Below are 27,960 nucleotides of genomic sequence, written 5' to 3' on the forward strand. Positions count from 1 at the left end.
AGCCACTTCTCATTCAAAAAACAACTGTGAACGTGATCGGTAACGGTGCGTGTTTTCTCTTCCGCCTTACAGCGTCTCTTTGCGAAAATAACTTAAAAGAAATGAGTGGGAAAGAAAGCGGATAAAAATCACCAACAATAGCAAATGAAAAAAGTAAAGTAACACTATCGTTTCGATTGAATTTGTAACATAAATTCAATATTTAAGAGACATGTGCAATCGGTCAAAACGTGCGCATAACTTAAAAGCAAATAGTAAAATGGGAATATAAACTCTTTAACTTATCTAAATTTGACCCGATTTTAATTTTAATTTGAACAAGAACCTAAACTCTGAAACAAAACAAAAAAACCCTCGATTGCATATCTGTAAATGAAAACAGGAAAGAGGGAACGAACGAAGTGAAAATAAAGTAGAATAAAATAAAATACGTATTACGAGGCATGTATTAATATACTATGCTTTTGTGTTTATACTACATTGTGAAACAGTTGTTGTTGTACATTTGTTGTTGTTGTTGGCTTTACAGCATCAGACGTCCGATAATTTATAATCTTAAAAATATATGTATGAGCCCCGTACATATAGATTCGCCTATGTGCACTGAAAAACCAGAGATCAACTTTAAAATGCTAGTACCAACCACGTTCGTAAAAAACATAGCTTTGAGTTACAAATATTTAGATAACGTTATTTCATAATGATATTTCACATATATTGAATATTTATTTCACAATCTTAAGCTTTTTTCGGCGCACATGGTGCCTTCCATTGTAGGCATTATTTTGGAATTGCATTCAATACTTGTACGAAAAATAATTATCTTTCGTTTTTTCCACAAACAGGATATTACAATTGATACCTTTTGAAATCGATTTTTTGTAGTTTTTTTTCTTTTTTCGTGTGTGCAAAGTCTTGTGAATGATATGATAATACATGTGATACAGTTGGAGAAATAAAGTAGAGAAAACAACAAAATCGAATAAAAAACAGTGTTGTCTTAATGAGACTATCAATAGTAAATGTACAACTGCAGCGAAAAATGAAAGGCAACCAGCGACGGGAAAAATTAAAGCAACTGAACAAGATTTAGTATCTTCTTACAAAAAAGTTTGAACTGGCTCCTGCCAGCAAGCTAACCAACACACATATGCATAAAATATAAAATTCTTAAAAACCAAACAAAAAAAATAAACTCAACCGCCATCAAAACGAAATTCAAAACGAGCCAATTTGTGGTGTTTATTATTTATTTATATGCTAATTTATTTTTACAACAACTTGGTATTAACCCACAATCAAACAAAAACAAAAGTCGGGGAAAGATAAAGAAGAAGCAACGAAAAGCAAAAGCAGCGCACCTTCTTCGGCGTCTTTGTTTTGGGATATAAAACAGCAAAAGTAAGTGGATTGTACATGCATATGTATGTATTTTTATTTAACGTTTATGTGTGTTTTATAATGCCCATCGAATACCCCATCATTACTTTGCGCTGCGAAACTTGTTTCTTAATGCAAATTAAATTGAAACGAAGCCAGCGAAATGTTTACAGCCCTGCAAATTCGGACTACAGACTTTACAGAACCCACAGTATCTCGTTTCTGGTACTCCTTATTATCATCCCGCTGCATTATTTCCTGGGTCTCGGGACCGGGATGTCTCGTTTTCGTGGGCTTATCCTAGCGGATTTTCCGGGCTCACGCCCGATGCTGACCTTCTGACTCTGCGGATGTGGGAAATTTAGCCATTCTGCAGATGCAGAGCCGCCTCTTGGGATCTTAAATGAATGAACCAAATCGCGGGCGAGGTATTTAGTCTAATGCTTTTCGAAACAGCTATTTATGACGCGCACAAATGGATTCAGCCTATTGTTTCCCTGAAAATTAACTGATAAATATCAAGTGCAGTTTTAATTAGACACGTGCACATTTCTCAACCTAGTAAAGTGCCTTACTAGTTATTGCAAAAATCTATTTCACGACGTGACCACAATGGATGATGATAACCAATCTTAGTATCATCATGCAACCAAGACTTCAATCTGCTTAAACCCACAAAATTCGAGGAGCATTAAGGTGTCTTATCGGGGTGCGCTCTCAAACATTTGCCAAACAAGTGAGTTCACGATTATGTTTATAGAGATGAGCTCCAAGAGTCGCTGGCAATGGACATAATGATGATAATGCCGATGAAGTCACGCGGTGACTATCAGCGCCGAAGTACTTTGCCACTTCCGCTGGACGCAAATCATATATATTGCGGCTTAAAATGGAAAACTAAATGCAAACCATGAACGAATTTCGGCACCAAAGTTCATTCCCGCATGAAAGTGTAACCAAGTTAATTGCATTTAACCGACTGTCCAATAAATAAAGAGCTGGAAGGGTGGCAATGCACTCAAGTGCCAGGGAAATTGTTAACATTTATTTATGAATATATTTAGTGCATTTTTCCGTGTACTCGTTTTTTGTTTTGGCGCAGACATGAATTACAAAAGTCATTATCAGCATTAGAAAGTGTTACAGACGGCACGAAAATCAAATTCCGGGGACTGTGATGGTACGTATACATATAAATACTATATGCAGAGTTTGCCTCGACTATCAGATAGCTGTCAGATTCACTCAGCTAGTGAATTTTGAGCTTAGGCCTATAAAATGTAATACATAACTCCTAAAATAGTTATCTGATTAAAATGATATATGCAGCTATTGTCTTCCGGACATACATGTTGATATCTATGCCTATGTTGATACCCCCTCAGGGAACGCAGAATGAAATGAGCAACCAAAAAAAACGAATCTATCACGAAATCATTTTCGAGGCTCTTTGAGTCTCTGGTGCCCATGGCTATGTAGCCGTGGTAAAATTGATTCAGCTGCATCGGGGCAAACAGCATTAAACGGGCGATCCATATGGCAGTACGTGCCTGAGGGGCCAAAAACCAAAAACCAAATACCGATGGCAATATACGACCTCCACTTACACGAAAAACTTGGGGATTGTTTCTTCTGGAATTTCTGGAATCTATCCTATTCCCATTTCGTACTATGCTTTCAAGCGGATTCCAAGAAATCGGCTAATGCTGAAGTAAGAAGTTCCGAAAAGTTCGTACCTGTACTTAATACATATGTATGTACATACCAACGCAGTAGCTAGTCACACGGACTAGAAATGTATGGATGTATGGAGTAGGTGCATACATACTCGTATAATATATATTGTAACTACACCGACGAAAAGCGATCCGAAATGGAGGACAATGGCAGTCGACGTAGTACGCATATGTTTACCAACTTACCATCTCATTTACATGAGTTCTGGTCCAGAAGTCGTGCAATTGCAGTATTTACTTATCTTGTTTCGGCATCACTTGCCCATTCCATTCATTCATTCAGTTAGATATTCACCTGTTGAACCTGAGTTTGGGCAGCCCATGCTAATAAGGTAATACATATTCGCCGTTAGAGCGATGGATCCACCTGTCTAGACCCCCTCTACGACCGCCGCCACCAGTAGCTTTTGACCCAACGCCAACACCACCCCCACCCCCCACGCCATTTATAACTTTGAGCCCCATGTGCAGCGGCGCGTTTCCCCCTCCCTCTGTCCATCACCCTCCCGCATGGTTATTAAGGCTTGAAGGCGGATGAATTAGCGGATGAGGGGTGTACCATGGGCCTTTTCGGGCGGAACACGTTAGCTGAGTCATCGCTAAGTCAGAAGCGTAGCACGCAGCGCGTTCGCCTAAAACCAGCCAAGCATCAAAGTGTCGACGAACAGGTGCCTCAGCTCCATGGGATGGGGTGGGGGTGGAGGGGATGGCTGTGAGGGTGGGGTGGCGAGGAGCCAAGGGGCGACGAAATGGGGGCGGCTGCTACTGGGGCAGAACCTCTTACGCCCTTTCGGTTGCCACGGATGCACAGCGAGAAATATATTTTCGTTGAGTTTTGTCGTAGGTGGTAGGAAGCGTGATAGTACTCCTGAATTATTCACAACACGAGTGCCGTTGCTGCAAGTGAAAGCTTCTTACGCGACTGAACGCATTCGAAGCAACAATCCTTGAATATTGTGTTTCATTGTCCCTCCTCGTAAACTAAAGTGCTTCGAAGGATTCTACATTTCGAGTCTTACGTACAACCGTGAATATCTAGGTTGCGCGCGTTGCTTTCCATCTACCACTACATTGATACCAAAAACGAGGCACACCGAATAATCACTACAAGATATTGGATGTTCGTTCGTTCGATCGATTTGGGTGTTTTTTTTTTGAGTGTGTGCTGGCTGTTGCTGTTGTTTCTGTTGTTTCTGTTGTTGTTGCTGCTGTGGCTGTGGCAAACGGAAGCAGAATTCTTCATCGGAATTGTAGCGACTGTATCTGTACGGACCCCAATGGATATAGCAGCAGGTGCACTGCCCCCAGCACTGTGTTGCTGTTGTTGTTGCTATTGCCGCTATTACAATGCGATTCTTTATTGCTCTTGTCCGTGGCCGTGGACAGTGCTCGTAATTTCCATCGCTCGCCGCCGCCGTTCTTCTTTCTTTATGACGACTCTTTCTTCCGCTTCTCGACATAAGTCCGTTTCTGTTCCAGCTAAATGCGTCGCTGCCACTTCCGCTTACAATTCTTTTTTATATTACACTTTATTACGCATTTTATATTCCGTTTTGATTTCCATGTACGCTGTACACCACGCCCCCTTAGTGTTTCGTTTTGGCCAAATGATTTAATCATTCGCCGCGTGTAGTGAGCAACTTAAAAACTTTAAAAACTGTAAGGGAGCGAAATGATGGCCTAGAGCCATGTAAGTAGAAGACAGAAAGTAAGATTTAAGAACGGCCTACGTAGAGCTGGACTTTCCCCCAGTGCCAACCTACATACTTCCGCACGAATGTCTCTCAGCGGACCATCCACTAAAAAGTTGTCAGCACTTAATCTAACACCTTTAGCCGAGGAATGGGTATGCACTGGGTCGAGGCATGCACTAAGGCCTTCTCTGTTGTAAATTAGACAATAACTCGGTGGCACCTCCAACTCCAAATATTCCTGATATCACATTTTGTGAAGATAAACTGGATCTAATCGGACAACAGTATTACATTTTGTATTATACAACACAACTCTTTAGTGCTCATCGTCACTAAGTGGACTGCCGTCCCCGGTGATGTTACAATTTTTCTTGATCAGGATCAATGGCCGAGTCGATCTAGCCATGTCCGTCTGTCCGACTGGCCGTCTGTCCGTATGAACGTCGAGATCTCCGGAACTATAAAAGCTAGAAGATTGAGATTCAGCCAGCATACAGATTCTAAAGACTCATCATGTTGCCACGCCAACTCTAACGCCCACAAACCGCACAAAACTGCCACGCCCACACTTTTATAAAGCGGGTTTCAATATTTTTACATTTTTATTAGCCTTGCAAATTTCTATCGATTTGCCATAAAACTTTACCACGCCCACTCTAACGCCGTAAAGACGCCAAACCGGTCACGCCCACACTTTTGAACAATTTTCAAATATTTTCTCATTTTATTCCCCAATTTCTATCGATATTCCGAAAAAATTATAAAATTTCGCGTTCGCATGCACACACTAGCTGAGTAACGGGTATCTAATAGTCGGGTAACTCGACTATTAGCATTCTCTCTTGTTTTTCATTTTTCTTCTTGGTTAGGGATTATGAGCATGGCTACTTCTTAATTTTTCGAGTATGTCACGACGATTCATCTGTTTCGCCCCTCTTCCAAAGGCAATTTCCCGAGATTTTCCCTCCCTACATCCACTCTCCTCGCTAGCTTTTCCCCGTTTCCAACACCATCTCAATTTTATGTTCGAGCATGGCAAGTGCGAAAGCATATGTTTTAACAACGCTATCGTTGTGTTCCAGGCCCAGAGCCTACAATTCGGCTTCTACGTTTTTTGGCGGCAGACACTGAATGGGGGCGTGGCAGGTGAGAGGCGGCCAGTGGGAGTGTGTTGATGGAATGCAAAGCATTTGCATTGCAAGTTTTCGGATCCGCTAAAATGAAAACGCGTGTTTGATACTCCTGGTGTTGCCACCGTGGGGTGTTTGAGCTGTTGTTGCTGGTGTTGCTGCCGCCGTGCCGCTGATGTGGCTGGTGTTATTGTTGGCGTTCGTTACAGCTGTTTGCGGTGGCCGGGAGAGGTGTTAGTGGAAAATTCTGGTTCGGTTTTTGGCATTTTTTCCCACACTTCTGTATTATATTTTGCCATATTTTTTTGCCACTTCTTGTTATGTTACTCCTTGTTTATGCTAGCATGTTGCCGCAGTGTAGTTGAGGTTGCTGTAGTTTATTATGCAGTGTTTCGTTTTTGGGGCTTTCTGTTTAATGACAGGAACAACAACAGCCCTCTTAAGCAAACAAACACCATAAGCCCGTGAGATGATTATCGAATTAAACAGCGTTTAAAACGCACTAATTTCAAACCATTAAACGCAAACAACTCTTACGAATTCTGTAATTACAAATTTACAATTATTCAAAAGAAAGGGAAATATACACACTTGCATTGAGCCACGGCGTGTAAGTAAGTATGCATACTTTAATAAAAACATTTGCTAAAAATTACACGCGGTGGCTTAATTTTAATTAAACAAACTGAAAATGTGGACACAATCTAAAATTTACTTGGTTTTCATAATGACCGAAAACCTCACTTAATAAATATTTGTGGGTAGAGGGGGGTTACATTTCAAGAAATCTGAGCGGAATTTTCTGTAGAACTGTCTTTCTTTGTGAGGCGTCTTTGTGCTGCCGAGCACAGAGCATGGCATGATCAATTACTCGGCCACATGACCGACCGACTGACTGACAGACAACCAGATCTGCCAACAATAGGTCCCGAAACACGAAACACTTGCAGCAGCCAGCCGCCAGCCCCATCAGCGATTCGCATTGTATTGTACGCTGCAAAATCATGTAAGAGTGTATTAAAATTGTTGCGACAGCGAATTGCAAGCAAGCAGTTTCCAGTGGCCCTCGGAAGTGCCCCCCTCTCTAGAAGCCCCCTGGAGACCGCCCCTGGTGTCACCCACGCCAACGCCTGAGAACGCAGCGCGGGGTCAAAGTTTGCAGCAGCTGCAGCAGTTGTTGCTGATGTGGCTGTTGTGTTGCTTTTGCTGCAGTTAGCGGCACATGCAGCAAATCTCGTTTGCTGTATGTGGCATCATCTGGAGCGGATTCCCATGAACTGTAGAAGCCCTCAGGGTGGCGGTTTCGCAGATACAAATGTACGGTGTCAGAACGAAACTTTGCATTCGAAGATTTATGGCAATATTTGGAATTACTTTTCAATAGTGATTTCATTAATCATGGAGGTTATTTACTGTCTTACTTAACAGTTAGTCATTACGAAATGTGAATAAGAAAAAAATGATGTATGGCATCTAACGGTTACCCTATTGATTTTTGATTACTAAGCAATTGGATCTATCTCTCTTCTAGTGCACTAAATAACAAATATATGTAGCATCGGGAGTTGCTACATTTGCGGCTGTCAATGTTTTGTAGTGCGAAGCAATTGAGTTGACGCTGATGATTAAACGATGCGCGCGGCAAGTGGAAACTTGAATTCATGGGTGAACTCATCCCCAATTCCCAATCCCAAATCCCTAATACCCAATCACCCACCCACTATCCAAAGACAACTGGCCGGAGGATCATGGCCAGGCCCTGTGCGAACGTGATACGCCAGATAAATCAGCGCTGCAATAGATACCTTATTGTTATTTGCCCGGCGGGTCCAAAATCACTGGGCTAATGAGCGGGCGAGCGGCAGGCGTTGCGCTCCAGCTGCAACATGTTGCTCGCGGCCAGCACGTCAGCGGCAACTGTAGCAACTGCAGCAACAACAGTGATAAACGCGGCATAGGAAGTTTAATGACTTTGGGTAACCGAACCGAGCCGAACTGAGGGCAATGCAAAGGAGGCTCTTCAAAATTGAAGCACAAATCAGTTTGAGGAAAGTCGCAAAAAAAGCCAGCCACGGTGCAAACCATTGTAAAAAACAATTCGAGGGTTGAGAGAACAGGGAGGAAATAGGTATCAACAGACTTGTGGAATTCATTATTTGAGTATCAGTTTGAGTAATCAGTAGAATGCAAATTGCATTGCCGTGTAGCTGGGACGGCTTATGTACATACATATTGTCACTGTTGATAAAGATTGCTGCTCCTAGCTCACTCCACCCCCATGTCCCTGAGATGAGCTGGCTTATTCCATCTAAAGACTGTGAACTCCACCGACGATACAAGATGATGATGACGCCATTAAGGAGACAAGCGCAATTAATTAAACATTAATCGGTCTTGGTCGCAGTTCTTGTCTAGACCTGCGCCGTATCCCATTGATAATTATCAGGACTATCGAAAATATCGAAAGAAACCGTGCTGATGCAAATAGGGCATCATTCGACTTCTTAATTTGAGTCACACTTCCACAATACCCCGCGCTCGCCCTGAAATTTTTGTGGTAGTTGAAGTTTTCATTGTCATAAATTTTAACGGACTTAAGATGATTATCATTTATATGTCTTCGTCGCCAACTCGTTGCGATTGTTGTTATTGCAGTTGTTGCCCGTTTTTATAGCCAGAAGGAAACAAGTAAAAAAAAATTGCGTTAAATTTAAGCATTTTTTGCATAAGCGCGAATTATAAACGGCACTAAAAACAAGCCGACAAAAAAAACAAAATGAATAACAACGTCCGTCGATTGCAACAGGCGCTGATTTGATTTTTGTTGGTGGTACGGCGCCCCAGCAACTTGCATTATTGCAGCATTTGTTGTTGCCCCCTGGGTTGTATTTTTATTCTTTTTTGTCGTCTGGGGGGAGTTACATTTTGACATTTAAACTTGTTTTTGGCACTTGTTTTTGGCGGCATTTTTCACTCGTTTTATTTTTATTTTTATTTTCTTTCTTGACTTGCTCTTCGCTGGCTTTATTGTGGCTTTCTGGCTGCTTTCTTGATTGCTCGCTTGATTTCTGGACAAGTTTTTACCCGGGCCCTACCACCCAGCCCCTCGTCTGGGAATCCCGCGACGCCCATGAAACCCATCAGCAAACACGGTCTTGAATGTCTGGAAGGACATAGAAAATGCTTTGCCCAGATGAAAATTTCTGTTAATTTTGTTGAGCGGCTTATGTAAACATGTTGTTGAGGGGATATGCTTTTGTTTCGTTTTTGTTTAATTGTTCAACATCTTTAGGACACAATATCTTGGTGGAGGTCTAGCTGGAATTCTCCTTGAAAATCAAAATGTCAAAGTTGTTTGATTTTCCAATCAGCAGCAACGCATGCTTTTAGATACATCTGATGTGCCTGTAGCATGCTGTTATGCTGGTGGTGGGCGTGTGAGCGCATTTTCATTTTATTCATTGGATGGCAGCGTAAGGACCCTCACTGGGCTATATCAACGGCTAAATAGAATATATTCAAGCAATTTTGGCAACTGTTACATGAACTTCCCATCTATTAGCTAGTATTGCTCCTAAAGCTTAATCATGAGTTTTACAACGATATTCATTTCAGCAACTCGTGACGCAGTGGAGTCACGAGCGCACATCTCTACTCCCGCCCGCCATTCCTCCGTATCCGTGGGATTGAAACAGGCACATGGCGTTGCGTTGCGGGTTGGTTTAGGGGCCTTCATTTCGATTGGGGTTCGGTTTGTTTATCGAGGCGTAGAATTAAACTGTTAAATTCAACAAATAATTGGATTTGTAACACTGAACACACTGGCCTACAAATCAAAGAAAACCTTCGTAAAACAAGGAATTAACGTTTTGCTAAAAAACAACCTTGGAAGCATAAAGATCGCCTTTCTAGACATTTTTTAAACATATTTATTGCAACTAGGCATTTTAGTTTTGGCATATCAAAGAGTAGAATAGCATTCATGTTTTTCTTAAAAGTCTAGACTTGATAAGCCTAAGACCTAAAGAACCACGAATTCGCTTATCGATTTCCGGATGTTGTGTACGTATTCCAAAACTTGAGCTCTGTGAATTCGTTTCAATGCCAACTACTTTCTTTAATGCGTCAGTTAAGACTTCCTGTTAACAAATGGAGCATTCTTATCCCATTAAATATTTTTTCATATTGCTTATCACCAAAAATAGGGCACAATGTAATATTAAATACAACTCATGTCTATGCCTTTTTTTATTTCAGAATTACCCCTGCTCACAACCAAATCATACAAAACAAGAAGAATTAACATTCTGCAAACAAACTGCAATTTGGAGAGATCTTTTTTTTACTGCGTCTCGACCAATTCACATGTTATTTGGCTTTATGTGGCCAGACTTGGTGAGTATTGAGTATTGGTTTTCATTGCCGAAAACCATTTTATTTAATATGAACACGAAGGACTGTAACTTTTCTTAAAAGCCTCCTACAGTTATGCTTATATACCTTTCACGTTACAAGAATCTTAAGATGGTTTGACAACAATAGTTATTGGGTATTTTTTTAGGTTTTGACTGACCGATCTACAGTTTTTTAATTAACTCTAGTAATATCTTTATTGTCATTCAAAAGCTATAATTAAGTGGTATTTATACCTCTTACTCGGGGAGTAAAAGGGTATACTAGATTCGTTAAAAAGTATGTAACAGCCAGAAGGAAGCTTTTTTCCGACTATATAAAGTATATATATTCTTGATCAGGATCAATTGCCGAGTCGATCTGACCCTGTCCCTCTCCCTACGTTCTTGCATATGTTTGCATAATTTTATTAGTCTTGACAATTTCTATCGAATTGCCAAAAAACTTAAACCGACAAAAACTGCCACGCCCACACCTTTGAAAAATGTTAAGATTTTTCTTCGTTTTATTGTTTGTCTTGCCAATTTTTATTTGTATACCAGAAACACTGTGGCCACGTCCCTCTTTTCACCTACAAAACGCCCACACTTTTAAATAAATTTCAATTTATTTCTCATTTATATATATTATATATATATATATATTTCCAATATCTATGCATATCCCAGAAAAATGATACAATTTCGCGTTCCCATTAGCTGAGTAACGGGTATCTGTTAGTAGGGGAACTCGGCTATAGCATTCTCTTTTGTTTTATTTTATTAAATTGTGTTTTGTACTTTTTATTTCAAAGAACCCTTACTTTTCAATAAACCTAAGAAAAAGTATTTAGCTTATTGGTTTTGGTTAGTTTCCGTTTTCGCGCATATTTACAAGCAGCTGATATATTTTCTGCCATAAATCGCACAAAGGAACCATTTCGCGGGGGCGTTGGCAAGTTTCGCAGGCACAAATACCCACCCACCCATGAACCCACCCACTCGCAAATCCATTCACTCCTCCCTCCGCTCCCTTCAGTTCGGTTCAGTTTTAATTCTTCGCACTTTCACTTCTTACTCCTCTATTTTAGTCGATTAAACACAATTGTTTACGATTGCTTCTTGCTGACTCCTGCTAAAAATGCTCTCTATGTCTAGTCCGAATCGTTTTTTATATTCGCAGTAGCATTCGCTATTGGGGCATGCGGTATTACTTCCGACCTGAATAAGAATTGGAATATAGGATTTGTTTGTCTTCATCGGTATTGATAATATGTCTTTATCGGTATCTAAATAAATAGTATTTTCTTTAATAAATAGAACAGTTCATTTACATTAGCACTGTAAACCTATTTCTACGAAGAGCATCGAACTTTCTTTGCTTCTTAATTACTCCCAAATATATTATTTTTCTGTTCCCATCGCGAAGCTGACTGTTAATTTTTTTGTTTTTTATCACAATGCCCGTAAATTGGGGGAAGTCCAAAAGTTCGATGTGCTTTAAAATTGGCAATGTTGATATCGTTCGTGTTGCTGTTACCGCACATTGCGTATAAAAGTTGCAAAATCCAAATTAATGAATACGTCTCTAGTTGGCAAGCAGCGTTCGTGCTGGTTCAATAACATTTTCATTGCGTTGACATAATTTAATTAAAATAAAATCGAAAACAAGTCCCAGCATATAGGGTGCAAAAACGTAATGAATATAAAGAGATCGTTGAGTCTCGTACAAATTCGCGAACCGGGTTAACCCAAGCAAAAAAAAGTAAAAAACCAGCAGACGCGCAATTTACATGCGAATCACACTTGTGTCAGGGTTGCATGGCTAAGTGAACAATTTTAGTGGCCAAATCACTGCAAAAGAACCTGCAGATAATTGTTGCCGTCACTCTTTTTACCCGATTCAGGCTGTCTCTTTCTCGGATTTCAATTTTAGCCCGGAAGCGATAAAAACAGCTGACGAAATTCCCAAGATAACTGACCGTGCACCAAAGTCCCATTAACCATATACGAGTATAAAAAATGCCTCTTTCACCTTACATAATGCCGTGTCTTTCTTGGTCTTGGGCAGATTCCGGCGATTGCACTGTGATTCAAACACTAAATCATACAAAATGCGTGTAAAATAAATGCAATAAATCAAATAGGTCTACATGCATATGTAAAATTGCATTTAAACATATGTACATGCATATGTGCATAGGCGTACACATATTGTTTTCTATAATACTTTTTGGGATATATGTAGATTCCAACGCATTTCTCATAAATAATTACAGCGGCTTACACTTTAAGTGCCTGTAATGTCATCAAACATCATCAACATCATACATTAAACATAAATATTCGGTCCAAGATAATCCAAGATCGGGTAGAGTCTAAAGTTTGTATATTTGTATGTTTGGTAATCTGACGTTTAGTAATAGAGTCGGGCCATTAAGATTACCCAAATGATTTTGATATTGCGAAATATACATATTAGGTATATAATGCTTAGGTAAACAACATGGTGAGCCAGTAAAAGAGTAAAAAAGTTATAATATCAATCTGTGTCACTGTGTCAGCTTTTTAACGTTGCTATAAAACACAGTAAGATGTCTTAATGTGTCACAGATGCGTAGATAATATTTTTACAGGTCCCAAAAATCACTGGCAAGTTACCCACTACCCATTTAAATTAATCTGTTGAACTTCGCATGAACTGGGCATCGACACATCATCATCATAAATTTCAGTTTGGGCAATGTTCTCACATTCTGTCTCGGGCTCAGTCCATTTAATGCAATAAAAATACAAATGATTCATCAATTAAGCTGTTACAATTAATTTAATTCAATTTAATACTGTTCATATGTGTATGTGGCCATAAAAAAAAAGGAAAAGGTCCGGAGCTCTTGCCACGAAAATGTTTGCGAAAAGTTCAATTGCGTTCAAAATGCGAATAATTCGAGGTTGTTGTTCTGGCTGCCTGTTGTTATCAATGCGACCGTTGTATTTTGAGAATTTCTTCATGAATTTTGCATGTGACAATTTATTTATTTATTGATTTACTTTGCATCCAGCAGTGGAGCGAAACCGCGAGGTTTGGCCATCCTGTAAATTGGCTTGGGCATTGCGGATACATAGATACGCTGATATATGTACATATAGATATGTACATAGATACTGTACGCACGGCGAGATTGTTCGTGAGAACATCCACCACATCTATTTTCATTTCCATTCGAAACGTGTCAAAAGGGTTGGCAATTTCGCAGTCAATTGGCATTAATTGAGTGTGAACACAAAAATATTTTTGTAAATTGTCGGGTCGGGTCGAGGGTTAGAAATGCGCGGCGACCTCTTGGGGCAGCTACCGATGTTGTTGGCGTTGATGCTGTTTTTGTTGCTAGCCCGCCTGTTGTTACCGCAAATGTGCCGCGCAATATGCAAATTGATTTGTCGAACAATTCATTTAAAAATGCGCTGTATAAGCCGCAAAGCTGAAGCCCGCCAAATACAAAACAGGAGCAAACAGCAGCCAAAATCGAAATGAAGGCCGAAAAAATGGCCAATTGAAAAGATTACAAGCAGGTCCGGAGGCACCTACTGCAAATGAATTAATAGTTTCATGATGTTTCTACCAAATTCCTTGCTTCACGCAAATATTTGTAGCTTTTCGGTGGATTTATTTTTTTTAAGTGGAAATTTAACTAGTGTTAAGCTTCGGTTTACTTACAAATTTGATGTTACTCTTTTTTCTGCAGATATTTTAGAGTTGAGTAAACATGTTAATCGATTAATAGTTCGATAAATAAAATAAAAATGATCAATATATGTAATATTAAGACATCGTATTAAGGTAACATTGAATGCCCTTGGTAAACTGCACTTACTTGATGCAATTAACTTAAAGAATTGCGATCATTTAAATATTAATTACTTAAATATTAAATATATTACCTCCCCAGCTCTGTCGAAATGAAATCAAGGGTCTTTCACTATGATTTGTATTCAACTGAGAATATCCACGACGAACCTGTTCACTTGCACCGTCATCGCCCCTTTTCAAACATTGCGAAGTTAAAAATATCCAAATATCCATATTCAAACGGACGGGACGAATGCCGTTTCAAAATCTGTTTTCCCATTCAACTCACATGGACAGTTCATTTTACAATTTTTGTATGTTTACACCACAGAGGCAAAACGTCGAAAACCCAAAAATTCAAACAATGAAATATGGCACAAATAAAGGTTGGCCTTGAAATGCGCGCCACATGCGCGAAAAGAAACACGTCGACTACGACGAACACGTAAATATATATACCAAACAATTGTTTTCTTTTTCCCCATTTTAGCCCCAGTCAGTGCCCATTTATTTATTTCTTAATTATCCACCGTTACGTTGCATAAAAATACTACGACTAAACTAAAAGCCCAATTGATAAAAATGCAGCAATCGCATTTCGTAAAAATTGAATTATATTTAATTCCCTTTCGGATTTTCGTTTTTATAATATTCCCTTCCATTTTCATTCAAATTTTTCGATTTCTGTGAGTTGACATAGTTTATTTCGAGAATTTTTCACTCGTCGTATTTGATTATTAGCGAGAAATTTGTTGCTTAAAATTATATTTCAGTACAATTTTCTTTTGTTTTTAAGTAAGTACTAGTGGGATTTGATTAAAAAGTTGATTACGCCATGACTGAATTTATATAATTCTCAGAAGTCATAAAACCAAAACAAAATAATGTCAACAATTAAAAAAAAAAATCGACTTGAAATCGACTTAAAAATTACCATTTCATTAATTTGCTTGGCTTAACTTTTTTTTGTCGCAGTTATGTGGTATTGAGACCACATATTATTGCGCTCAAGACCCTGACTTTTGATGAAAGTACAATACTCTGTAGAAGAAAATGTGTTTTGCCCAGAGCATAACGTTTAACGATTATTGAAACTACATCTACTAATTGGGTTTGGTCTGGTCAGATATTTTATGAAGTCATTCGTCACGCCGCCACAGAGATAGAGGGTGATGATTGATTCAGCTTGGCCGTTTGTCATTGAACGTTCAGCACTAGCCTAGACACTTTATTTTGGGAAGGGGGTGGGGTGTACGTCCAGAAAACAAGGAAGCCCATTGTGTGGCAAAGTAGTTGCAACCCTTGCCATGCAGACGTGCAATGTCAATGACAAGTGAGTCACCAGTGGCCCCGATCAATACTTTTTGCGTCCTTTTTTCCAGCTCCTTTTTTACAGAAATTACGTGGGTACCCACCCAACAAACATTTTCGAGGATTTCTCGTGTTACCTTTGATTCCGAATCGGTTAATCGACACACTGCGGGACCTTTCCAAATTTTTCATTAACTCGAATCTTAATTGCCTGAGTTTATTTGGAATTAATTTCTTTCCAGTATCTGGAACCAAACAGGTTAAAGTTACCTTCCCCAACTATCAGATACCCCTTACTCAGCTAGTGTGAATGCGAACGCGAAATTAAATAATTTTTCTGGGATATCGATAGATGTTGGGGAATAAAATGAAAAAAAATTTAAAAATTGTTCCAAAGTGCGACTTTAGGGCGTTGGAGTGGGCGTGGAAACATGGGTCAAAAACTTGCACTGCGCCTTCGTCTCTAAAATGCTGAATCTTAACCTTCTAGCTTTTATAGTTCCTGAGATCTCGAAGTTCATACGGACAGACGACTCGGCTATTGATCCTGATCAAGAATATATATACTGTATATAGTCGGAAAAGCTTCCTTCCGCCTGTTACATACTTTTCAACGAATCTAGTATGCACTTTTACTCTACGAGTAATGGGTTTAAAAATGTGCATTTATTTTAATGGAACTTAACATCTTTGGTAGGTCGCTCGCTGTACCCGTCTTATACCCGTATGCACATGGTGCATGAGAAAGGAGAGCAAATAATAAAATGAAACCGCTTGAACTGCATTCCGATTGTTGTCTCAGTGTTATGTTTGTTTCACATACACTTGTTGCTGCTCCTGTTTGCCGCTGCTTTAGTTCCTTCTACTATTTGTGCATTGTCTGCCAACGATAAATGCGTCCATCAAAATCTGATTATACGTATGTTTTCCTATCCATTCAGTTTGGGCAGACAATGGCTGTCGGTAGAGAGTGGCTTTTTGATAAGCCACAGATGCACCAGCTATTCAGCAGATACAGATGCTTAGCGAGCGGAAGACAGCAGTAGCCATAAATATAGATATAGGGATAAGTTTTGGCCGACTGTCGTCGCTGATTCGCTGATCTTGTAATTGTAGCTCATCGGTTGTCGCGAAGACGATGTCAACACTCAAACGTTAATTGTATTGCAAACACTGGTTATTTTCTTTCCATTTCCATTTTTATATTGCGGTGCCAAGGCGAAAGCTTCGAGATCGGAGTGATCATTCACTTTCGACGAACCGTGAAAAGAATCCAACGGCTTCCAAGAGATTGTGTTCAAGGGATCGGGTTGTGAAGCGTTGCTGGGGTGTGGGGGGAATCAGGTGTTGCGAATGGCTGTATTTATTGACCTAGGTTATGGATGTATTTGCTTGAGTTTCGATTGGACTCTTGACTTCTCTTGCTATTTTTTCCAGCACTGAAGGTACTTTAAGATGCTGAATGACTCAACTAGTTTATGCAGTATAGTTAAGTTATAAATTCAATTACACTTACATTATTCATATGTACCTTCCAACTTAGCCGACATCTAATTACCGTGTTGTTGGGTCTCACCTTGGTTGCATCATATGACTCGGTACGTTATCAGGAATTTGCCTTGACCAGTAAAAAAAAACCGCGGAGAAGTGGTGGAGAGATTTACAGAGAACGAGAGTGCAATTTCATGGACAACTTTGTATATCTTGTGCTTGTTCGCTGCTATCAGCAGAAGATAATTGCGGACGTTCTTATCGATTCTATAGGCTTCTTTCTCTCGGCCTCGCTCCGTCCCGCTTTGTCTCGCTCTGATTGAACAGTATCTCAAGGCTGGTTACCAGGTAGATTCGGGGGGGAGAGGCCGGATGCGGTGTTCTACCTGTCCTCAGGATCAAAACAAACAAGTGTGGCAAAGATTTACCGCCAAATCGCCAAGACTCAGACACACAGATACTAGTTTGGGCGCAGTTACAGATACTGATACAGCTGCATTAACAGATGCAGATACTTTTTCATTGCGGGTTCTCGGCTCTTTGGTTCTTTATATTGCGTAAGTTTATCTCCAGCGTGCTCTTCGTATCTCTCACACATGAATTTTGTTTTATCTACGTATCTCTGTGTCTTTGCATCTGCTGTGTGTGCTCGCTACTCTCGGCCAAGATTTTGTTTTGGTTGCTCTGTGATTTTTCTTGTATTTTCCACTCAGTCTGTATTCAGAATTTCAGCTATTCAAGTCGCTAATCTGGTTCTTGTGTGTTTCTTTTTTTTAAGTGATATATTGTGAATGGCCGGATCATTTAACCAAACCAAACTAATTGGACTATTTTTATAAAATTTAAATTTAAAATAAAACAACCGTTTCCTTCAAGCGTTGTGCAAAAATCTCCAATAATACGTTATAAGAAAGTGGAAGAAGTGCGAAAATCATTCGTCATCTTTAGTTTGTTTAGTTTCTCGCGTAAGTACACAGCCACATCAATAAGGCCAATAACTGCCAAAACATGGCATATGGATACTGTCTAGAAAACTATTTGCGTCATTCAAAACGGGAACCCAAATTGAAGCCATGCTTAATATATAGATATATAGCCACGACTCCCGAAAAATCGGCGGTAAAGCAATTCATATATCAGACTTAGGCGAGGGCAACAAATTAGACTGACTCACGATTCTTGGTAGCCTCTAATCGCTACTTATGCTAATGGCCTACCACACTTTCTGGAGGGGGTCACGAATTTGGGGGCCGAAGATTATGACGTTGGGAAATGTTAAGACTCTGCGGGGAACTGCATAATTTGAACATATTTTCAGGGATTCCGCGGACCGTTCGAAATGACTTTTGAGAAATATTAGGAGATTAATATATCCCAGAGGAATCTTATGCACAAGTATTTTGATTTTCGGAAGCATTTTACATTTTTCAATATGTCATAAGTAAGCGATTTTTACATATATCCTGACATATGGTAGAAAAGAAGCAGAAACGCATAGATAAGAATAATATCGAAATAGGCTAATTCTAAATAATAAATGCATTTGATATGGGAAATGCGATGATATTAAAAATAATCCAATAGTTTATTCTTTGAATAATTACTTTAATTCGTTAAACAGGTAATACAAATATATATGTATATAATGTATACAATATGCACATTGTATTGTGCCCTAGCATCGAAGGGCGAGTTGATATGCCATGCCATGCTATTAATATCATAGAAATGATCTGATAATTCTGAAAAAATAATCTGTTCTGACCAAATTCAGCGCATGACATGAAACAGAGGATTATATTGTGATTAGGCTAAAAGCTCTTTTTCATCGGGCGACTTATTATATGGCTCCCAATCTATTATAAAGGAAAAGTCGGTTAACACTTTATTCACTTCTTGGTCCTATAAGGTACATATGTATGTATCTGGCCATGTCTATCAGTCTTTGTGTGAAAGTCCACATCTCGGGAACTATAAGAGTTTGAAAGCTGAGATTAACCATGAAGGTTTTAGTGACAATTCCACTGTGTTTTCCAACAACGCCTATTACGCTAAAATCTGTTTCGTTTTAAATCGGATTTCATTGAACTCAGAGGACGAAGTGGTACATCATACATAAATAAGCATATCTCAGTGTTGTGCTAATTGATTTTTTGTCTAGATTTAAAAATTTTATCACTAGACTTTCCTTCGTTTAACTATTTTCATTACCGGCCTGTTTCAATTCCGATTTTGCGTTCTGCTGCTCGTTTGTAAACGCCTATTTCGGTTTGTTATTTACTTCCTTTTGGGCTTTTCAATTTATTGGGATCAAGTTTCGTGCCTCTCTTGTCGTTCTGGGTGTTTTGGGGTCTTCGGGTCTTATGCCTAAGTGCCACCGAAATGTACATAAATCGATTCGAACGCGAATGCGTTTTTATGAATTCGGCACGCGTCTGCGTGCGCATTTCAGTCAGCTGCGTGTTTGTGGACTGTGCCAGACCGTAGAACCCCCGTCTTTGCTGTATCGCCAAGACTACGAGTATAGCCGCCGCACCCGCATCCACACCAAAACCAACCAAAACAAGGCCAAAAAAAAAGAAAAAAATAAAACAAAATAAAAATGAAGGAAAACAAAATCGCACGACGATGTCGTAAACAATTTTCAGTTGGACGCCTTCAATTGTTGATCGTTAATTGTCGATCTGAGCGCGTGTGCCCCCAATTGGATTAGTTAGTTTTCGGTTTTCCTCGGACTCCTCAGCCATTTAGAACTGAGTTGTTATATATGTTATATAAGTTATGCTCTCGGCCGATGGTTTAGCAACTGCGAACTGATCCTGCCCCCTTGCGGCCACCTGCAGCGTTGGACTCAATCGCCATTTGATTCAAATCGTTTCCCCAAGCCGAGTGGTAACGGAAAACTAATTGCGTTTCTAACGCACGATATTCACGCGCATTTCGTTTTTTTTTGGAAATTTTCCAATTTACGACTCCAATAGTTTATGATGATGGGAAAGAAAAGCCCATGAGCATGCTGGCGAAATCGGAAATTGTCGTGTGAAGTGTTTGGGCACGTATTCCTGTCGCTTATGGGATTTGGGGGGACTACATGGCGCTTTTCATTTGCAAAGGACACGGAAGGGGGGCAGAAGATGGGAAACGAGATTCGCAATTGCACAAACGGCATCGATTGTCTGCGGTGCGGATAATGGAATTATGGAATTCGCCGCAATTACCCTCAGAAGATGATGTCAGAATGCAGATTTTATTCCAGCGATAGGGCCCAGTGATCTCATGCGAGTGCGGCTGCAGCGTCTGAGCTGTTTCACAGTATTCGGTTTGAATTCATATTCAAATTCAAGTTAGTGGTAACGGTGCCCAAGTGCCTTACCGAGCCAATCGGAAAAACAATAGCTGAAAGCCCCGTCCGTTGTTTGGGCCACCATTTGGCAGACCAGCCAGCCAAGTCGTCAGGCGTCTGAGTGATGATTGTCTGTGCACTTGGACATCTTTAAAGTGCAAACAAACTTTAAGGTAGTTCGTTTATCGTGTTTAATGAATCGTAATGAACTGTGTGTGAACGTGTTTGGTTACATTTAGTTTTACAATTAATTAAAAATTAGCAGAAACGGTGCCACCTATTTTTCCAAGTGTATCTTTGGCTTTCGAGCCGGCAGTTAAGCGGCAATAAAAACTAAATGACTCCACCGCGAACCACTTTGTGCCGCTGCTACTGCGGCCACTTGTGGCGCATCAGCAACATCAGCAACATCGTGCAACATCGTTCACTTCGACTCAATTCGTCGTTACGTTTCAGTTTGCATTTTTAGTCTTTAACCAACCATCCACCGAATAACTGGTTGACATTGTAAAAAGTGTCCACGTGCGTGGGCGGCAATGGCGAGCTAAAAGACGCAGCGAGTCGGACGGCTAGATAGATACTCGTACATTAGAATTTGTATAATTCTTAGCCGACATTGACACAGTATCTATATCTGTATCTGCGTTACGGCAAGCAGTTGCAGCTAATTGAACCACTTTCCAGCAAGTGCCAATTGAATGTCCAGCCTCTCAAGTGGCCATTAGCTACGATACTGTATGGCATTAAAGCGGCAAGGAGGAGGTATCGATGAGATCACAAGTGATGCAATTGACCAGCAACTTAGCGGTGGTTTTGAAGCCGGAGCTTTTGAATTATTCATTAAGTCTAGGGAATATAAATATTTCTAAGCAGCAACCAAATGAACACCAAATTAACTCACCTTCTTTTAGGGTAGTTATCCAACAAAGTGTTCTATAAAGAAATGAAATCCAAATTAAATACCAGAGAAGTGTGAAATATTTGCTTGTGGCATGTGTGGGGAAATCATTATATATATTATTATTATAATCATTTATCAGACACTGGCTTTTAAAATAACTTTTTGCAATCCCTTTAAAGGGCCCCTTTTGGAAACTAAGGACCCGAACATAATGTTGATTTCAGATCGCGGGGATAGTATATGTGTGTCAAGAATCAAGCCGAATCCGGGTGGGAATTAAACAGAAGTAAAGGGCGGAGAAGGAAAAACGTGTTCGTCGGCGGACAAATGAAAAAGGGGACAGAACGCGCTCTTAAAAAAGTCCAAATCCGTGGGCTCCTGAACACGCATTTGTTCTGCTACGCAGCTGCGGGAAATCTAGGATGACTGTGCGTGTTTGCCAGGATACGGGGACCAGGATGCGGAATGCGGGATTGAATCATTGAATCGAATTGAATACGTGTCGACACGAAGCACCGGCACCCAACAACGAACTCTACGTGTTGCTGTTTTGTATTAGCAAGATGTCAATGTATGTTTGCGGAATTATGTACAAACAGCAGACACATCCATATCCACATGTCGAAATGTCCTTTTTTATCTCTATCTCCATGTCCGCGTTAAAGGCATCAAATTTTGTCCGAATCAACAAACAACGAATAAGAGCAGAAGAACAGGAACGAAAAGAGAGCTTCCAAAAATTGACATCAGTTGCTGATTTTTAATTAAAAATTTGCGACGTGTGAAGTTGATTTCAATTTGGGCCCCGCCAAACTGACAGATGAACTGATATAGGAAGCTCAACTGGACACTGATGCGAAACGCCCTGGATGTGGATGTTGCGATGTTTAGGACATGGAAGATGGAATGTCCGACCCTTCACGTCCGTTTGCTGACCGCAGAGGAAGGGGCCCTCTGTGAGGAGTTTGCAGAGGATTTCCGGGGGTTCCAATAGGGCGTTTTCGCGGGCCCACAAAGGGGAAAGAGGGGGGGGGAGGAGTGTTTTAGGGGGTTTTCACGGAACTCTCGTGGCTGAAATAAGAGTTGATGTCTGGTGACAGCCACATGTCCACCGAATGCCAGCGCCATCGGTGCATTCCATAAGATCCCTCGGCTTCCTGGCCCGTCATAAATATAGATTAGCAAATCGAAATAGCAAATAGAGCGACACATTATTGGGCGGATGGCGAGTGATGGAATAAGACAGGCAGATATGCATTTTAAAGCTATACAGTACGATTATTCATTGCAGCAGGCCCGATGCAATGGCAGCTAGACAAGTGTTAAATAAGCTTAGTAGTTGCTAAATCATTTACTTTTATGGTACTTCAATTTAATTTAAATTTAAATTAAATTTAAAATTGTGCGTATTATTAAACAACTAAGAAGGAGGTTTGTTTTTATTATGCTTTTGGTGATGTTCCTAAGTGATTTCGTTGACCACACAACACACCACGTGAAATTGGGTCGCTATATTGGGAGGCTTGCTGCTATGTTCCGAATCCGAAATAGTGGCTCCCCTGATCATGATATGCATTCACGTGCCAGGTTCCCCCTCCACCACAATCTTCGATTGCTGCGAGTGTCAAAGTCATTGCCTTATATAACACCGTTACACTGGTGACATTAGTCTTATCGGGCAGGCCCGACAACAACACAAACAACCACTATCTCCTAGGTACTCGACATTACGAAGCGGGTTCCGAGGGGAAAGATGGGAGTTCCGCTGCTGACGGCTGACGGCTTTTACGACCGATACGCGACCCAGAGACAGCGACACACGCACTTTCCGATTCCACGGGGCTATTAACAAGTAATAATGACAACAAACAACAGAAGCAACATCCACAGAAGCAGCAGCAGCAGCCATAAACCGAGTGCAACAGTTAGAAAAGTCGCGGTTGAAGAGTCACACACTTGAACTAATAAATTCGAAGAACCCCGATAACCTACATATATACATATGTATGTACATATATACACATATAAATATGTACAATATATGCCTACATTAGTAGTACAAACGTGCGTGTGCCCCTCTCGCTGTCCTGCTCTGGCCGCCTCCGTCTCGCTTCCGCCGCCGTGTTGTAGGAAAGCACTGGTGCTGGTGCGTGCTTCCGAATGCATAGCGGCATACGCCAAAGTTGCGCTTGCAAAAGCATCTGAGAGAACAATATACTCGCAAAGAGCTATGGATGACACCAGCAATGGCAACAGGAACAAACATAAGCAGGAGCAACGAAGTGACCAACGCGTGCAACAGTATCAACATCATTTTACTGCAACGACACAGCATCAACAAGTTGTTGCAGTTGCCGCATATTGTTGCTGCTGACGATGACAGCATGCCAACATGGTGACTGATGTGCAACGGCCCTGTGACCATCTTTGGTGTGCAGTGAAGCCGTTGATACAGCCAATTTGTTGCTGAAGAGTCGGAATTGGTACACCTCATCTGAATGAAATTGAAGGGATCCCGTGTTAAATCACATAGCAATGTTTGCTTGTGTTTCGTTTCTAATCCCCTAATCCCCGGGGTGGATATTATAAATCCCCCGAGGTTTTAATCGTATGGTTTTGTAGAGAAAAAAGTTGCGGGTCAGATGGTTTTAATGTGTTTCTACAAGCTATGAGGTACACGCCAGGAAAAGAGAAAATTCCCACATAAAAAAGTCCATATCACCGCTCTCTGTGCAGCTACAGAACCGGTATTCGGTTTCGCTTATCCGTCAACGGCCACATCGAATGGAGTGGGTGTTTTTCCGGCGGAGTTACGGGTTAGGGTGATCTGGAGGGAGGAACAACTACATTGTGGGTAGCCCCGCTTGGTCTGCCCAGACATATTAGGTATACTTCTGCAACTGTCATTTTACTTTGTTCATGTGTTGTCCCCTTCTTTGTGTCTTTCAGCGCTAGCCAGGAGTAAGCGATCGATCGGTCCCGAGAAGATGTCTCCGCCCAATTGTCTGCTGGCTGTTCTGGCGCTCACGGTTTTCTTAGGGGCCAACAACGCCCTGCCTATCACTTCGCGCCCCATTGAGGGGAACGTCCAGAGGATGGTGTGGGAGGATTGGGTGAACCTGGACCCAGAGCAGAGAAACCTAACCAAGGAGAAGAAGATAACCGCCAAGTCGATATTCACGCTGCCGTTTCGCCACTGTCCGCAGGGTCACACGCTGTTCAACCAGCTTTGCATCCCGCAGTCCAACATTGATCCCACGGATCTGGTCAAACAGGAACTCATCCTGGCCGGGGGTTCCAATGGCAGTCCCCCACCGCCACCCATTGGAGACTATGACTACGGCGACGACGAGGAGAGTGAAGAAATCGTGTACGATCTTTCAGTCATACCTATAGCCATGCAGGATGGTTTACCGTCCAGCGTTGGCGCCGGGGATCAAGCCCTGCCCAGCGAGGATGCACCACTGAAATTCAATATTTTTGAGAAGAAATTCGCCACGGGCACGGGTGAGCCCGAGGAGCTGCCATTGCCGCCGGACATGGCTGCTGCAACATATGTCAAAAACATCAGTAGCACAGCAGAAACATCAACTAGCACCACGCCCACGTCAACGGCGACTGTTGCCCTACCGTTTGTTCCTTCGGGAGAGGCCAGTAACCGCATTCCCGGCGGCGATTTGCTGGCGGCCCCCAGTGATGCCTTCTCCACATCGACAACACTTACCATGCCGACCAGCAACACCACCACCACCAGCAACAAGGACATCGGCCAAGTAGAGTCCATTGTTTTGCCGGCGGAGCAGGAGCACGATGGCCCTGTGCACCTGGTGAGCAGTTCTCTTACCGACAATGACAGTGATGACTCCTCTACCGCATTGAATGAATTTAACGCGGAGGCGGATCTGGCACAACTGCTCAAGGTCGACGCCTTTTTGCCGGTCAACGATGGCAGCATTGAGTTGGTGCAGCCACTTTTTAGTCATCGCAAGGTGGCGCCGCCGTTGAGCGCAGACCAGGATGTAAAAACCAAACACGAGGTTGAGGCTGCAGAGAAGGTAGGAGCGGAGCTGGAAGAGGAAGAGGGGGAGGGGGAGGTGACCGCTACGAACATATTACCAAGTGAGGAAGACGAGTATACCACAGAGACGGCAACAACCACAGGGGACTCAACGGTTGCGGAGGAGTTAATGGATACATCGACTGCCACCTCCACCTCTGGCCAATCATCACCACATCCGCCAGAAGAACCCGAGATAGATGAACGTGAAAATCGCCTGGTCTTGATAAAATCGAAAGTGCAACCGGTTCAGTTAACGACAACAGCTTCGGCAACTGCAGCTGATGCTGCTGATTCAAGCTCCTCAACTGACCGGTTTCACTATCAGCATTTTGTCGAAGATGAGGCCGCTAGCAGTACCACGACGGCAACACCAGAGCCCAGCAGCAGCACTCCCGGCGATCCGATCGAGCAGTCCGATATGCCGGCGAGTGACAATGACAATTTAATGACAAATACAATTGGCGGACGCGGCGACGACGATAATGATGGGGGCCATAAGGCTACCAGTGAAATTGATGTCCAACAGGAACTGCGGCTCATCAACGAGCTGGTAAAGGGCAAGCAAGGAAAGCAGCATCAGTCACAGAAACAAGAGCTTGAGCCAACCAGTACAGAAATAACTTCAGCGTCAACATCAACAACAACTGAGGATGCCACCACCACAGCAGCATACACAAATTGGTCAAAGGTGATGCCGCAATTGGGACAGAGCACATCTGAAACAGCAGCCACCACAGAGACAGTTGCAACATCGAGCGGTGTTAATGAAAGCAGCTTGACAGCAACGTCAGCATCAACAGAAGTAAAAGATTTAAGTATTACTAATCGTAGCTATAGAAATAGTAAAATAATTAGAGTAGATCGCTTGGCCGAAGAGCCGGAAGGAATTGTCGCATCTGCAGCAAGTACGGAATCAGCAGCAACCGCCGCCACACCTCCCAACAGCAGCAGCAACCCAGATGGCTATACGCCCTTCTGGTGGCTACCGAGTATTGGGTGGCGTCTGGACCGCCATCTGGATGGGAATGGCGAGGATCAGTCGCTGTTGCTGCGGTTCTTCAGCACATTTCGCGGCAGCAACACGGTAGCAACCACACGCTAATAGCAACATCATCAGCAGCAGCAGCAACTCCTGGCTCTGGCTAGCGACTAGAGCCACAGGAAGTAGCTGGGTGCCGTATAGTCTAGTGCAGGATAGCGTCGTGTTAGCAACAGTGTTTCAATGGCGTGTTGAAGTTTGTTCACAGTTATCTCACCTTAACATTTTTCCCTTTTCTGAGTAAATATTTATTGTCTTTTAATGTTTTAATCGAATATTACTTGTACATAGCATGTCCAAAACACACTACTTAACATCAACTTTTGCATATTTTTTTTGTCTGGCGTTATATAATACCTTATTTTTTTTGTGTTATTGCAACTGCTTTCTTTTTTAAGTTGTTGATTTAATTTTAGGGGAATTTTTTTTTACATTACAATAGTTTTATATGTGAGTGCTGCTGTCGTTGTTGCGAGCCTTAGCAATATTTAATTGTGATTACTTAGGCATATGAATTGATCGTTAGACTTAGGCAATCTTATTTGTATATCCAGAATCTTTTGATGTATCATATTTTACTACTATTATTACCATTGTAACTTAATATATTCATATATGTGCGTACAATCTGAGCATTTGTTGTATATTCATTAGTGCAGAAACCTTTCAAATCCAAGCATTTTTGAAACAACACGTGTATCTATACCTAGCATGTAAGCGCAACAGTTCTGCTAACCATTGTAAACACAAATCGAAACTAAAGCCTAAAAAATAGTGTAATGCATGTTTATATTTATAGAAAATGCGTTTCGATCCATTAACTCAAACAAATCGAATTGAATCGAACGAAACGAATCAGGCAACCATCATGTTTTTGTCAATTGAAATTCAACCAACAAATTCAACCAAAGTTCATAAGAAAAACAAATGCAAGAATGCAATAAACCGTATATTTTCATTGGCACAATGGCGATTGTGCGGCTGGGGGCCTTCCTCACAATTTGATAGCTGGCCAAAAGTCTGCGGAAAGTATCCCACTATGAATTCGGTGCAAATATGCTGGATTAGCCACAACTTCGAAAGAGACCCCCGGGCGAAACGCATTCAACCGACCGTACTGCTAACCGTGACTCGGCTAGGACTTTATGAAGATTTCTTTATTGTTCACCTTAACAGTTTGGGCGAACGTCGGGCGCTCAACTCGTTCCGCAGCGAATTGGCCAAAACGACAAAAAGGCAGACCAAAAATAAACTAAATATTCAAGTGCCGGTCGACAGTGGACAGATGGACTTCCAACTGCGTAATGGGCTTTGAGTGGCAACTGGCCCAAAGAGATGTCAAAGCGAATTCCGTTGCACCAGCTTTGGCGATACACTCAGCAAAAGAGGACCGGGATAAATTCACTGGAGTGAGTTGCAATTCTGATCAGAAATCAGAAATCAAGCTCTAGATGGTATACTATTAGGCTACCATAGCAAAATTTTGAGGTTTTCCAATGTCTTTTCGAGCACGGTTTTCTTCTTTGGCTTATTAAAACGCGTATACCAGCCAGTGAAGATCTGCGAAATAAATGTACTAGCAACCCAATTTATCCACCTTTTTAGTCGTTCTTCTCTGTGAAGCCAAAGGCAAA

The 27,960-nt window shown here is 41.4% G+C and overlaps 2 protein-coding genes across 7 annotated transcripts in view; one reads left to right on the plus strand and one right to left on the minus strand.

The window, feature by feature from the left end:
- Window positions 1–27,960, minus strand: part of LOC117147781 (chaoptin) — a 197,148-nt gene that overhangs the window by 29,072 nt on the left and 140,116 nt on the right. The window contains exon 5 of one of the 2 annotated variants that reach the window (XM_033314818.1): window positions 21,228–21,259. The exons of the other annotated variant lie outside the window; for it this stretch is intronic. The gene's annotated coding sequence lies outside the window, so the exon portion shown is untranslated. The remainder of the gene's footprint in view (window positions 1–21,227; window positions 21,260–27,960) is intronic. 2 annotated transcript variants of the gene reach the window in all.
- LOC117147782 (protein folded gastrulation) lies at window positions 26–27,476 on the plus strand. 5 transcript variants are annotated; one of them, XM_033314820.1, is made up of 4 exons: window positions 26–153; window positions 846–1,401; window positions 10,198–10,335; window positions 24,177–27,474. In XM_033314820.1, exon 4 carries the CDS (start codon window positions 24,215–24,217, stop codon window positions 26,387–26,389), a length of 2,175 nt encoding a protein of 724 aa, XP_033170711.1. In that variant the 5' UTR covers window positions 26–153; window positions 846–1,401; window positions 10,198–10,335; window positions 24,177–24,214; the 3' UTR covers window positions 26,390–27,474. The 5 variants fall into 5 exon arrangements, with proteins under 5 accessions (XP_033170711.1, XP_033170712.1, XP_033170713.1 ...); XM_033314821.1 differs by having other exon boundaries at window positions 1,037–1,401; XM_033314822.1 differs by having other exon boundaries at window positions 1,316–1,401.

This window comes from Drosophila mauritiana, chromosome X (genome assembly GCF_004382145.1).
Source record: "Drosophila mauritiana strain mau12 chromosome X, ASM438214v1, whole genome shotgun sequence".
Lineage (NCBI taxonomy): Eukaryota > Metazoa > Arthropoda > Insecta > Diptera > Drosophilidae > Drosophila > Drosophila mauritiana.